At 39.7% G+C, this 15,333-nt stretch overlaps 1 protein-coding gene across 2 annotated transcripts in view; it reads right to left on the bottom strand.

Annotated features, from left to right (window-relative positions):
* Positions 1-15,333, bottom strand: part of LIN54 (lin-54 DREAM MuvB core complex component) — a 79,782-nt gene that overhangs the window by 50,355 nt on the left and 14,094 nt on the right. For both annotated transcript variants that reach the window (XM_027854631.1, XM_027854632.1), the window contains exons 2-4: positions 8,442-9,175; positions 3,836-3,956; positions 994-1,136 (exon numbers count right to left, since the gene is read on the bottom strand). In XM_027854631.1, the coding sequence (XP_027710432.1) occupies positions 994-1,136; positions 3,836-3,956; positions 8,442-9,140 (963 nt within the window). In that variant the 5' untranslated portion in view covers positions 9,141-9,175. The remainder of the gene's footprint in view (positions 1-993; positions 1,137-3,835; positions 3,957-8,441; positions 9,176-15,333) is intronic.

Genomic DNA, 15,333 nt, shown 5'->3' with positions numbered 1-15,333 from the left:
TTATTACTATTAATGGCCATTACTACAACACGTTTAATAGAATTTTAGAGTTTACAAAGCTCTTGTCTTAATAGCTCTATAATATGTGAGCATTATCATCCCCATTTTACAGATGAGGAAAGTGAGGCTCAGGAAGCTAAGGGACCGAAGTACATGATCACACTGAGGCCTATTATGACACTGTGCTAGACGCTAGGAGGTACAGAAAAGTAGAAGATGAGGGCAGCTAGGTGGCACAGTGGATAGAGCACCGGCCCTGAAGTCAGAAAGACCTGAGTTCAATCCGGCCTCAGATCAAACACTTGACACTTACTAGCTGTGTGACCCTGGGCAAGTCACTTAACCCCAACTGCCTAAAAATTTAAAAAAAAAAAGTAGAAGATGACATACTACAATAAAAATTAAGACATTAGCTGAACAAGTTGTGGTACATGAATGTAATGGAATACGAACAGGCTGATTTCAGAAAAACCTGGATAGACTTGTATGGTCTGATGCTGAGTGAAGTGAGCAGAACCAGGAGAACGTTGTACACAGTAACAGCCATGTTGTACGATGACTAATATTGATAGACTTAACCCTTCCCGGTGATACAAGCATCTAAGATATCTCCAAAGGCCTCATGATGGAAAATGCTATCCACATCCAAAGAAAGAATTGTGGAATTTGAATGCAGATTGAAGCATACTATTTGCTATTTTTTTTCTTCTGTTGAGTTTTGTTTCCTCTTTCTGGTGGTTCCTCCTATTGGTTCTAATTCTTACTTACAACATCACTAATGTGAAAATATGTTTAATAGGAATGTATACGTACAGCCTATATCAGATTGTGTGCCGTCTTGGGGAGGGTGGTGGGGAGGAAGGGGGAGAAAGATTTTAAACTCAAAAGCATACGGAATTGATTGATGATAAATCAAAATAAGTTAATAAGAAAAAAATTTAGACATTAATCACAATACCTAGAACTACAAAAACCACGAAATAACCTTTTTACCTTGTTGGGAGATTTCAGAGGCGAGATGGCTATTTTGTTTGGTGTCTGTGCTGTAGAAGTAAGAGTCGACCCTATGACACCACTTTCAGATATTGTTATGGTCTTTGGGGGAGTCCCTGGAGCAGACTGTGACAGAACTCTCCCTGCAAAGGAAAGGAAGAAGGTCAGATAGTAGTGTGAACCTTCCTCAAGTGTTCTGTAGTACATCCCCAGAGAGTTAACTATATTTGTATTACTTCACATATACTAATATGTAGTGTATAATCAAATAAGTTAATGACTTTTATTTATAACATTTCTAACACGCAATATAACCCTCAATAGAGAGCGGGTTCTCCCTCATTATTATTAATAATAACAATAATGATATCAATAGTGATGATACATAATAGTAACGATGATGACAATGTCAGTGAAGAGGTTGACAAAGACCACCTTGCGAGGGAGGTGCTCTCATGATCCTCATCTGACACTGAACCCCAAATCCATACAATTGTGCTAGAATTAAGAACTTGAGACAGACATGCAAGGAGAGAATTGGGGTCTGGGTTTCAGACCTTCTCTCCCTGAACTCTGACACTATGTGCTATATGAGCATACTTGTAGACAGACTGAGAACCTCATCTGATGAATTCTTATTGTGACCATTGAAAACAAGTTTCCATTACATTTTTGTCCTTTGCAAGGCTTGAGGTCAGTTTTGGATTAACACTTTCAAATATTCCTTTCTTCAATAATATTCCAGTCTCCCAGTATGTGGGATTGGCCCAATTTTTTAAATGCATATTATGCCAATCTAACTGTGCAGCTCTTTTCTGCACTAACACAACCATCTTTTCCAACTTCAAATCTATGATGCCATAATCTAGTAGCTTTTAAAAGAGTTTCATTTTGTTTAATTCACAGATACAGAACTAAAGGGAAGGAGGAGAGTAAGAAGGAGAAAATGGCACTTGGCAACTTTTTTAGATTTCTTTCCCTGCAAGGATTACAAAGCCAAGGTACACAATCATTCTAAAAGTCATCTTCCTCTCCATTTTTTCATATGACCCATGAATTGAAAAATAAAGGTAGTATTTTTTTCACATTTTGACTCTAACATTTGAGTTGGGTTGTCAAAATCTTAACAAGAAGGTGGTGTGCCCAGCGGAAGACCCCACCCCCAGATAACAAAGGGCTTGAGGTCCGTGTCGTACAAATAACAGTTGAAGGTATGGGACATTTTTAGCCTGAAGAAGAGAAGGCTCAGGAAGGACATGGCTGTCCTCAAGTACTCCAAGGGCTGGCCTGTGAAGGAGGGACGAAACATGTTTTATTGGGCCCCAGAAGGCAGAACAGGGATGGGGTGGAACGAAGCTATAAAGAGAACAATTTCAGACGGGTGTCAGGAAGTTACCCCAAAATGGAATGAGTTACCTCAACAGACAGCAGGTTCTCTCTCATTACTACTACTAACAAAAATCATGACATCAACAGTGATGATACATAATCGTAATAATGATGACAATGTCAATAAAGAGGCTGACAAAGACCGCCTTGTGAGGGAGGTGCTCTCAGGATCCTCATCTGACAGACAGGAAACTAAGCCCGAGAAAGGACCTGTGACTCCACAGCTAGGAAGGGTCTAAGGCAGGATTTGAACTCAGATTCTCCTCCCTTCAGCACTCTATCCGCTGGGCCACCCAGCTGCCTCTTGGGGGATCTTCAAGCAAAGACTGGACAACCATTTGTCGGGTATGCAGCGTATGGGCTCGACCAGAAGGCTAAGGAGACCCCTTCCACCTCTCCAGTTCAATGATTCTTTCCATTTGTCTTCAACAGGGTAATTCACACAGCAGTTTAATATGTTCCTGACGTCTTTTGTATGGTTTTTTTAAGCTACATAATAAGTTACATTTACTGGCATTATTAGTTTAGCACCGAATTAAATCACGCATTGACATCCTGTCGATTACAAACTCAAGTATAACCGAGTACTCAAACGACCAAAGCAGGGACGAGGCTACTGGGAAGTCAGAACTTCTGATCGTTTTCAAGAGTAGTTGTTTCACTGCCAAATACAAATGTAGTAGCTGCACAGCTAAAACTAATCCTGTTATCAAAAGGAAAAAAACACCACCTCTTTACATCATTATTTACAATGAAGAGTTTCTCAAGTTGATGGCCCTTTACTGTTGAGCAACATGCAAAATGAACAATTTCTAGTCTAAAAACACACGGGGACTTCAGTGGAGCACAATTTGAATTGTACGAAAATAAAACATCCTTCCAAAAATAGTAAACCTTTCCTACACTTGCTACGTGACAAGCCAACCAGAGGGTTTATGTGCAGTTTTAGAGATGCAAACTCTAAAGAAGGGTGCCAATGAGATTAAGAGAAAAAAAAGAAAACAAGTCCCTTAACTTTTCATTGAAATACTATGCTCTAAAGTCCAAACGCGTAACACTTATTATATTATTGCATAAGCATCATGTTATTAAGTAAGCATGATGCTCCCACACCTCCAAGCGTAGGTCTGTGATTTTTTTCTTTTTAGATGCATCTGAACTTCTGAGGTGGTTATTTGTAATGTTTCATCTGTTTTCATTTGAGGAATCAAATTCCACTTTAGAAGACAAGGTAACAGGCTAGTTTTGCACAGCTAAGCTACGCTCTTCTGTGATTTACATACACTGAACAATTATGACTCCTTGAGAGCTAACTGAAGCTTATGTCAGCTGCCTTTCCCTTCCCCACTGAATGTTCACACAGAAAGATGCGTACAAACGCAGCTCAGATTCCTGTACATCTATATAAGGTGAAGATAAAAATGTAGCTTAAGAAGCAAGAAAAATATACAACCTGCAATGACTGGGGACACTTGAGTTGTCTGTCCCGTAACTGCTTTACTATTAATTGGTTTTGCGAAGATTAACTTGGTGATCACTGGACCTGAAGTTGGTGTTCTTGTCTTCTTAGCGATCTGAAAGGTATAAATAACTGGGTCAATCGCTATAAAGTACTCAATTACTCAGAATTAAGACAGAGCTGGCAAACAACAACCACCATTTACTCAGCAAAAAATAAGAATTTAATTTAATTTCAGTTGCTAAAATATTCACACCCTTAAAAATTCCACAACTTAAAAAAACTGCATAGCTCTTTGCACTGCACATTATACATTATTTGCAATAATGGCATTTAAAATTTCTGGAATATAAATTTATGATCAATCACAAGCAAAACAACAACATATTTAATAAAAAGTAAAACACCATTTGGCTTTCTTTTCCCCCCAAAAGAAGTGAAATGCTAAAAGGAAAGAGTGAAATAGAACCAGGAGTCACTTTAGAGAAATAATCTAGCACTATTACTCCCTGAAAATACTATTTTCAGTCAATAGTGAGGTCACTTTTAAATACTACTCAGACCTCCAGAAGTAGAATACAAATATATATTAAGGAATTATTTTAATTTTTAAAAAAAACCCTCTTCCTGTAATAGATAAGTATAGCTAACTGAAAAAAATAAATTTTTATCAACAGCAATTCCTAAGAGTCCATTCTGAAGGAAATGACCAGGTTAAAGATTGCTTGTTTCAAATTCACATCCAGCTCCCTAATAACTTACAGACAAAATATTTTCAAGTTGCACAAATGCTTTCTTAAAATCAAGAATCAAGACTTTGTAATAATGATTGGTTTTATACACACACACACACCCCTATATGGTTAAATAATACTTTAGATATATCACCTCATTCATCCTCCCAATAATCCCATTATAGCCCCACTTTTATGGATGAGGAAACAAAGTTAATAAAGTTAAGTGACTTGGCCAAGGTCACACAGACAGTTGGTAATGGAGGTAAGGTACAGAACTATCTTCTGCCTCCAAGTCCAGTATTCTCTGTTTGACACTGTACTGCCTCGAAGTATATTATAACAAATATTACCAACATGAATATGAGCAATATACTGGACACAACATAGAGCAATGTATTCCCTGCTTTGGGGGCTCAAATTCCCAACTGGACTATTTCAATGACACATATTTACTTTGCATTAGGAATGAAAAATCCTATGGGTGGGGGGGAATTATAGAAAATAGGAAATGCAGCATAAAGTCTAACAACAGGCCTGATACAATGAACAATTTAAGGATCTATAATTGGATTTAAACAAATTAGCACATCCTCAAGGGAATGGGAATTCATTCCCATAGTGAAAAGTGAAAAGTAGCCCTCATTTGCTATTAAATGTGTAAAATTTCAAAATTGGTAAGAATTTTAGTGGCTTGCTGAATATTAATAGATTTCAGGGATGAAAAAGGTAAAAAAGGCATCAAATACTTAAGTTCTTAAAAAGTTAATGATAAATAATTTGTCCTTTTTATATAAATAACTTAGTTCTTCGTGATACTTTCTATAATTCTAACCTACTTATAGTGTCTGCTAACACAAATACTTTCAAATCAGGAAATTTTTTTTTTTTTTAATTAAGCTGTTATACCTCCATCCTCTCATCAGAGAGGTGTAATAGCTACTAGGGCAGACAGCTGAATACACTGTCAGACAGAGCCACTGTATTGGGTGTTTCTGTTTTGCCTTGATAACAAGGAAGTATTCAACGGGAAGCGTAAGGTATTTCCAAAAATTACTGTGATGTTTAAAAAAAAAGCATCAATAAAACTTAGTTTAAACAAATAAGACGTCCCCAAATTTAAAAAGTTCATGAACAAATGTAAAGTCTTATCTTTCCCCATGTTTAAGGCTGCTAAGGCAAAGATCTACAGTTTTATAATGGAACTCAAGGGCTCTCATACAAAAGGGGGGAAAAAGGTTCCTCTAATTGGAACATAATTACATTTGGAATTGAGCACCACCAAAGTACAAAGGATAATTTAAAATAAGCTTATTTAATTAGAAAAATGAAACAAAAGAAACACCAACTAGGAAGCCTGGGGAAGAAGTAGTCAAATCCGAGATTCTGAGTCTTCCCAGCTCTGGGTCCAACAGAGCTCATAAAACTAACTTTCGAGGCGGAAAAGAGGCACTTACAAGAAAGGAAAGGGTGGGAAAGAAGTCAGGAGAGGTTTACGTGAGATCGTGAAAACCACAAAGCACTACGGAGACATCTGTTAATATTAATAATAAATAAAAGAGCATTTAATGTGCTCTTTCAGCATCTTGAGAAGAGAAGCCTTACTGATCTAGTACCTTCAGTAAACATGATATTCTGGATAAGTAAAATGTGACAGATAACTGAAGAAAACCCACTGAATTACCAAAACCATTTCAATAATTTTTTTTTTGAAATTGCTCAAATATTTGTTGAATGGTTGAAAAAAAAGTCTACTACAAATTTCTTTATTTCATAAATAATTTTTAAAATCTGGTCCAGACCAATGCTTCATTACTGTAAGTAACTCCAAATGAGTGAACTCCCTCCGCCGCTGCAGTGTCTGGGCTGCTAAGCCACTAAGCAACTTGCCCAAGATCGTATCATTAATCCGTGTCAGAGGAAGAACTTGAACTCAGGTCTCCTTAGGCTCCAGGATGTCTGGAAGGGAGGAGATCAAGGGCACAAAGAGAGAGGGTCTGCTCTTACAGAGAAAGGAGACTTTTTCCTCAGAGACTGGGACAAAGGCGGGGATAGAGGACAACCGTTTCCTCATCCACAAAATGCAATAATGTCTGCGGCAGCTACAACTTGGGGTTGTGGTGCAAACCAAATGGGCTAAGTTCATGTAAAGCACTATGTAAACTTTATGGTGCTCTACAGACGTACAGGCTGCTCCCTACTCGCTGTCCCACACTGCCAGAGTTACTGTCCATATTTCATTTTTTAAAAGATAATCACAGTGATTGTTCTGCCACAATTATCTCACAGGTCCTGCGGTACTACCTGCAGGACCACTGACCTAAGTTGCTCCGGACAGTTCTGGTCAGTCTACATTTTCTGCTCTGTGCAGCACAGGGCCTGCAGCTGAGTCTTGGTGTGACCATACCCCTTGAAGATCACACTGCATGATCAATTCTTCCCAAGGCTTTGATCATACCTTCCATTCTCCCTAGCCCACTAAGCAAAAGCTATTGGCCTTCAGCTCTTTCTGTCCTAGAAAACAGCCTTAGGTTGCTAGGGGAAACCAGATAATCAGGAATTGTACGAAAAGGTAAATATTCTGTATACCTGAAAAAGAAAAGGGACAAAATAAAATGTACGAGCTTTGTGATATATGGGGGAACTAAATGATACAGGGTCACAAAGACCTGAGTTCAAATCTTGCCTCAGACACTTAATAGCTGTGAAGTCACTGAACCTGTCTCAGCCTCAGTTTCCCCATCTGTAAAATGGGCATAAACTATTATTATAGTTGGTGCTAACCACTCTCACATGGTTTCTGCGAGGATCAAATGAGATAATTTAGGTAAAACACTTTGTAAATCTTAAAGCACGATGTAAATAGGAGCTTTGATCACTACTGCTGTGATTGGTATTTTCCGTAGATCTAAATGTTTTGGCTTACCTCCAGGTTTGGAAGTTTCCTTATAGATGTTATCAGATATAGAGTAAATGGGGACATTTCATAGCAGTGTTTTTATGAAAAAGGACAAGAAGATCGTCTAGAGAACAAGGTTCTGGTTACAAAATACTACCCCAAAGAACCCCTATTATCTATCAACTCAGCCATGCAACCTTTCTAAGCTTCCTCATATCCAGCTTTCTAAGCCTCATATCCAGCTTCTGTTTCCTGTCCCCACTTGGAAGACTGAATCCAAGAGGGCCACTAGTGGTCATGGCTTTGGGGATCACAGGGGAAAGCTGAGTGTGAATGGGGAATAACAAAAAGTAGGACCCCAAAGCAACGGTAAGAGGGACTTTCCAAAGACAGAGTGGATAAGGAAAGTCTTTACTGAGAAAAAGAAGTCTTAAGAGTTTAAATAAGTAACCTTACATAGGTTACCTTCCACCTCAGCATCCCATTGGTGACATAGGAAGAAAGGTGCAGTGACAGCAGATCTCCAAAGCTAAGGTTCTCGGACAGAGATCTGCTGATCTCTACTACTGAAGGCTATTTGATTGAATACAAAATTTTGCTCCATTCCTGCAAAGCTATCTTTGCTAACTGGTTAATGTTTCTTCTCGTGCATAAAAAACTTTCACTAACAACACACACACACACACACACACACAAAATACATATTTAAATGTTCAAAATTAAATTCAACCAAAACAGCTCTTTGGCTAGCTTATTTATATGCTGAAAATCTGCCTATACAACAGGTTTCGTTATTTTCACGTATACACTAAAAGCAACATTCAAAAGATATTATTTTATATTATTATATGTAATAAAATATTATTATGTTAAGAATCTCGATATAAATGACCCTGATACATACCTACAACTGATCAATGTTTCATATACATGCATTTTTAATAGACAAGCCTTTCTTTTTTTTTACCTGCACTGTTTTTAATTGTTGAGTCTGTAACACAGAAGGCTGAGCTGCAGTATTAATCAGCTGACTTCCCGGTGTCAGCGCTGACACACCAATGACAGGTTTCATCTCTGGCCTTCCTCCAATAGTAACTACTTTGATTTGCTGAGATTGCACTTTAGAGTCTCCTGACTGTGTCTGAGATGTGGCTTTCTGAGTCTGAGGCAGTTGGTTATTGGGTAGGGCTAAAACAATTGGTGGGCCAGACTTGCCCAAAGTTGTTACAATTAACTTCTGTCCATCTGGTTTAATTGTTTGACTGCCAAGTTTAAGATCGGATGTCTGAGATCCTCTGTTTAAAATAATCTGATTGGCTGATATAGTCACAGGTGTCTGGGCACCAAGTTTTTGAAGGCCACTTGGAAAGGCTGTTTTTACAGTATTCAAATCTGTTTTTGTAACTATGGTATTCCCAACAACTTTGTTAGCGTGGTTACTAGACACTGTGACTGGTTCTGTGGTAATAGACATGGCCGTGGTTGCAGATTCACTGGATGAATTTATGTTGACAATTTCTTGCAGGTCCGTTTCCATGGGAATTGAATCTCCCATTGGGGATGAAACAATAACAGCCTCGATACTATCATCTTCCACTAAAGTTATACCAGTGTCCATGATCTCCTCTGGAAGTAAGCTGTTCACTTCAGCTGACACCACCTCCATGATAGTTCTTCCAGTTGTAAGCTGATAATCAGGTACTACAATGAAAACAGGAGAAAAAAAAATCAGCTAAAAGAAGCAACTGAGCTCCAATAAAGAAACTGTTATTTCCAAAAAACTAAAACTGTCATTCCAAGAAAACTCTATACCAAAGAGAAAGGGAATTTTTTTTTTTTTTTGGTCAATGTAACTGGGTATTCAAGACCAACTTTCCCTCCATGAGGGGAAAGTTCTGGCAGCAGACTGCTGGGAATTGTCGTTCCTAGCCAGAATGAGTCCTCTACCTTCCTATGCTGTTGAGGCAGGACAGGACACTGAGTTTGAGATTCAAGGTGGATTTGGCAAGGGAGCAGCACAATGGCAGTTGGGGAAAGTGAAGTCCATGATGGTGTGAAGTGAAAGAGTCCAGAGCTGGTCCCGAAGATGGAGGCGTGGATCCAATGGTCACAGCCTCTACTTGACGGCAAAAGCTATGATGAGTATGGCTGGATCCTACTATCGTCAATTCATGAAGTCAGACAGGATGGTGAAGTTTTAGCCCTCCTCCCCTTGACCCATGCCTTCAGTTGGCATGGATTTCCTGCATGATTTGTCTATTTCTTAAACTATTCTTAAATCTTGATTTCATTTAAAGGAAAAAATATAAAAAGAAAAAGAATCATGATCAGTCTGTAACTACTAGGTTATTCACGTCTGAAATAGCTAGGGTTGTGTCCTGGGAACACTGAATTGAGCTGGAAGAGAAACTTATGGTTTTGATTTGATTAAAAACTTTTATGAACACCTGGGTAGCTGAAGGTTAACCATATGACTTAGGTCCACTTGCCCTAGGCTTTTGAGTCATAAATGCAGACTGAGGTGACACAGCAATCTTAGCAAAAGGCAGGACTCTTTTCTCAGAATTCTGTAGGCACAGTTGTTGGGTTTGGTTTTTTTTTAATCAATTTTATTTTTTTGTTATTCTGAACTTAACAAATGCCAAATAAAATGTGCATTTCTATAGGCAAAGTAGAACAGAAAACAGGGACTGTGCATGACACCGTCAATTTATCTTATGCACCAGTTTGTTGCTTGTCTGCTTTTCCTTCAGTCTTCTCTGAAGTTCTGTAAATGCCTCAATGACCCTTTTTTCTTTCTTTAAGAAAACCCTATTACTAGTCTTCTTCTTCCCCTCCCAAACTGAAAATAGAAAAACAAAATCCTTGTAACAAACAAATAGTTGAGCAAAATAAACGTCCACGTTAGCTATGTATGAAAATGTGTATTTCCTTGGGCACCATCGGTTTAGTACCTCTGGAATCATGGCTGGTCATCACTTTGATCAGAGTTCTTAAGTCTTTCAGAGATGTTTTTCTTGACAATGTTGTTAAATAAAACATTTTCCTGGTTCTGCTCACTTCACTCTACATTAATTCATACAACTCTCCCAGGTTTCTTTGAAACCACTTCATTCATCATTTCTTACAATGTAATAAATATTCTATCACATCCATATAGTATAATTTATTCAACTATTCCCCAAATGATTGTTTCCAGTTCTCTGCTACAACAAAAAGCACTGCTATGAATGTTTTTGTACATAGACTTCTTTTCCTCTTTCTTTTGATTTCTATGGACTTAAGCAAAGATTATGCACAGTTTAGTGACTTTAGGGGCATAATTCCAAACTCCTTTCCAGAGTAGTTGAACCAATTCAGAGATTTACCAACTGTGCATTAGTGTGCCCTGTGGGCAAAATCCACTCCTTTCACTGTTCTTTACTTTTGAAATTGGTCTTTTCCTTGGACCAGATGAGGTTAACGCCAATTTTATCTTCTTGTACCTCAGTCTTACTGTTTCTTAATGTGCACATACCTAGGACGTGACAAGTCATCTCACTTATCTCCTCCCAGAAACATTTTGTGTTTTTCACAGATGCTGATGAGGTATTATATAAACACATGAATTCAAGTGATTTAAGAATAAAGGAGTCATCTACTCAACAGAACTGAAAAATGTTCTCCCATATGACCACATAGATAACATGCTCATCTCCAGAAGGATACTAAAGAAGTAACAGAGTAATCTAACACTAATCTATGCTGTCAGCTGCTGTTACACCACAATGCCACACTTCTCCGGCCCAGTCCATCCGTTCACCTGCCCTAGGATCGTGCTCTCCTAATTCTGAGGAGTTCACCCTGACTAGCTGGCTCCAAACCAACCCCAGTTCATTCCATCTCCTTTCCACCTTTTGCTCTGGGAGGAGAAATCAAATTTACACAACCATTCCTGAAAAGAAATTGTCAGCATTCACCCTACTTACCAGAGATGTGATCAAGCTAAAACCTCTCCCCAGCTGCCACTACCATGAGTGTGTGTGTGTGTGTGTGTGTGTGTGTGTGTGTCTGTGTGTGTGCGAGCGCTCTTTAAGGATGGCCTGTGGAGTTTTTGTATCAGTATCCCCAGTACAATTCCCTGGTACAGAGCATGTGTTTAATAAATAGTTTTTTATTCACTCATTCAAGAGGCCAATTAAATTGGGCTCAAGTCACATTTTGATAATAGCTCCACATCCAGGAAACCTTTGTTTTATGGTCACATTTCATCTATAAGTCCAGTAAGCCATCTCAGACACCCAGGATGAGAAACCTCCAAGGCTCAGGGTAAAGCAAGTAGGCAGGCCTACACAGTTCTTGCCGGGCTGGGCCTACCTGCTTTAGCCAAAGGCCACAGAAAAACCTCCAGAGAGAAATGAGTAACATCACCCTGACAGTCTAAAGATAAGTGTTATTGGCAATGACATACTTCCAATCAAACCACGTATCCTGCTTTTCAGTAAAACCTGGAACTGATGGGGACAACTTCTAGTTCTTTCAAATTGCTGGCACCCACTCAGTCACTCGAGAGATTCTGTCTGTGTGTTGTTAGCCTGAAAGCTCTCTGGGGAGTAGAGAATATTTAATTTTGTCCTGGTAGGCTCCACTCTTAACACAAGGCCTCACACAAGATGGGAGCTTTGACAAAGATTTGTTGACTAGTTAGTTTACTTCCACATATATGGACTGTTTCCCCTGGCAAGATAACCAAGAGGGACCGTTTGATTTTTATCTTTGCAAAGTCAGGGTCTGGTGCCTAATAAATACTTTCTGCTAAAGGGAAACAACACGACATCGTTATTCAGAAAGAACTATAACTGCTATTGCCAACAAAGTCTCATTAACAAAGACAAACGTTGGGAAAACATGGCTTTGCCACTGTACAACACCTGAAACAAAACTGAAAGAAGATGGAGATTAAAAAGGCTTAGTTTAGAAATGTCAGAAAAGCAAAATGCAATCTCATTTTTGTAGTTTTTCTTGGGTTAAATTTTCTTAAGACTTTAAGACTAAACAATCAAGGAGCACAGCAGTATGCCGGGAAAAAATGCACTTGAAGGTGCTGTGATTTGGTTAGCACAGGTAACTCCTGGCGTGAGAATTCCTTCCATCAACAGAGACCACTACAGAGACCCAGGGAGTTGCCTGGAGCACATAAAGGTTAAGAGATCTGCCCAGAGTCACAGAGTTAGTGTCACAGACAGAATTTTAATTCAGATCACTGACTTGAAGCCAACTCAGTCCAACAGGCCCAGCACTTTACTACACTGTCCACACAAAACTGAAAATTGTTGAAGAAATCTGACCTTATGTAAATTAAAAATAGTAATTTCAAGAACTGCATCTAATGTCCCAGATATGCAGGGGGAAAAACATGCAGCCTCTTCCATAACTCAGACACCTTCTCATCCTGGAACTTCCCTTAGCACCTGGAGTCTTCCTACCCTGACACAGCCCTCCCCCATACTGGCCCCCTTTGATGATCGGTGAGATCCTCCCTGGGTGTCCATTTTGGAGACAGGCCCAGGCCAACCAAGTTTCATTGCCCTCCTGGCTGTGCTTCTGACTCAAGATTTCACCGCCACGTTCCAGCACAGGGACCTTCTCCCTTCCCCACTACCCTCCTTTGCAGACCCTTCTGAGGTCTTCCCCCATTAAAATCTAAGATCCTCAAGGGCAAGGATTATCTTTCTGTTTTACTTGTATCCACAGAGCTTAGCACTGGGCCGGGCACACAGTGAGCACTTAATCAACGTTTGTCTGCCCGTCATAAAGAACTAACAAAGAATTCTAAACAACGTTACTAATCCATCAGGCCAGCCACTGTGCTTCCTTCTTGGGAAATAAAAACAAAAACAAGACCATCTCAAGCCTCAAAGGACTAATATCCTAACGGAATGTACATACAGACACATCCAAAACAGATACAAGGTAGGAGGACACAAGGGGCCGGGTTGGTGGGAAAATGGGCCTGGAAAGGCCTCGTGAAGAAGGTGGTGCCCACGACCCCATCACACACACCCAAAGGCTGGCAGGGAGTGAAGCCTGGCCCTGAACGAAAGCTGAAGAAATGAGTAAAGAACTGACCAGTGTGAAAAACCGCTGTAGACATCCCCAAAAGTTCAACCTCAAACGAAAGAGTAATTGCATAACAACTGCAGAGACTTAAAGGAAAAAAAAAATGATTTTCCATGAGGATTCATGAATACCTACATGAAATGAAGCAAGAAATGAAAAATATGAAATAAAAGCTCTAGAGGAAATAAATGGAAGGATAAGAAGCTCATAAGGGAAAGTAGTAAGCCTTACCCCAAAAATGGACTCCCTGAAAACTCAAAGAGACCAAACAGAAAGAGTGATTCCATTAGACAAGAAATATTATAGCAAAATAAAAAGCCTGGGGAAAAAAACACAAAATGTAAACTATCACATATCAAAAACAACTGACCCAAAAAACAGGTCAAGAAAAGGTGATTTAAGAATCACTGGACTCTCAGAAAACCATGATTCCCCCCCAAAGCAGAAAAACTCTATTTCAAGAAATCATAAATCAAAGTTACCCAGATGTCTTAGAACCAGAAGGTAACATAAAGAATCCATCCCCAAAAGACAAAGTCCCAGCAACATCACAGCCAACAAAATTCAGAGCTTCTACCTCAAAGGAAAAATACTATGAGTAGGCAGGAAGAAGCAATCCAAGTACCAAGAAACTACAGGCTTCTTCTCAGAATAATTTTTAAAATGCCTAATACAAAGTACACTGGATTATGAAGTAAACCAATTATACTGAAATGCAATGATCAAAGCATTTTAAAAAGCAAGTGCCCAGCCTCCAGGTTAACACCTCCTGCTTAACCTACCTGTCCTCCACACTTCTCTATTCTGCTGAGGGCAGCAGCACCTTTCCAGTTATTCCCAAACTGAGTCACCCTTATTCTTCACTTCCCCTCATTCTTCATGTGAATGAATAAAAAAGCCTATATTAAACAATTAATCTGTGCCAAGAATTGTGCTAAACGTACAAAAGCAGAGACGGTCCTCACCCTCAACTGGCTCCAGGAAAGCTCCAGGGGTAGAGAGCGGACCCCTGGGGGGATAAACTGGCTCACCCTTTCCTGTAGTAGGAGCAAGGGCAGTATTAATTGGATTATGGTTTCAGAATTTGGGGTGTGGGTAGGGCCCAGAAGTGTGGCTAGCAAGCACATGAGCAGAGCAGGGGAGAAAGTGAAGCAAGCTTGGGGCTGCCTACATACATGGGCCAAGTAAGGCCCTTCCCTTTCAGGAATGGGGGGGGTGAGGGTGGGGAAAGGGGGTTCTGGTCATGATAGAGTTAACCAGTTGTCAAGTTTGATCCATTTTACTTCTCTATTATCTCCAGAATCATCCTCTTTCCTCTTGCTGAGGAAGTTCATCCCAGTTCAGCCCTTCATATCTCCTCTGACTATCTAACTACAACAATGCCTCCTAAATAATTTCCTGGCTTAAGAGTCTCTCCCTCTCACAATCTATCTGCCAAAACAAAACAAAACAAAACAAACAAACAAAAAAAAACCCTGCCAAACCATCTTGCTAACAGAATCTTCAGTGGCTCCCTATCACCTCTAGGATACAATGCAGGCTGACTTCACATCACCCCTCTTCATTCACTATCCATTCCAGCCAAGCTGGCCCTTTGCTGTTCTCCCCAAATGCCACATCCCATCCCCTTTTCTATCTCCCATGCCAGGATACACTTTCCTTGGCACTCTCTCTTAGAAGACCTGGTTTCCTTCAAGACTTCCTTCATGGGCCATGGAGGGGCAGAACTGAATTCTCTGGTGGTTAGCACTTTCACTCTC

This window comes from Vombatus ursinus, unplaced genomic scaffold, assembly GCF_900497805.2.
Source record: "Vombatus ursinus unplaced genomic scaffold, bare-nosed wombat genome assembly UNPS02010461.1, whole genome shotgun sequence".
NCBI lineage: Eukaryota > Metazoa > Chordata > Mammalia > Diprotodontia > Vombatidae > Vombatus > Vombatus ursinus.
This window is presented reverse-complemented; position numbering and strand designations above follow the sequence as displayed.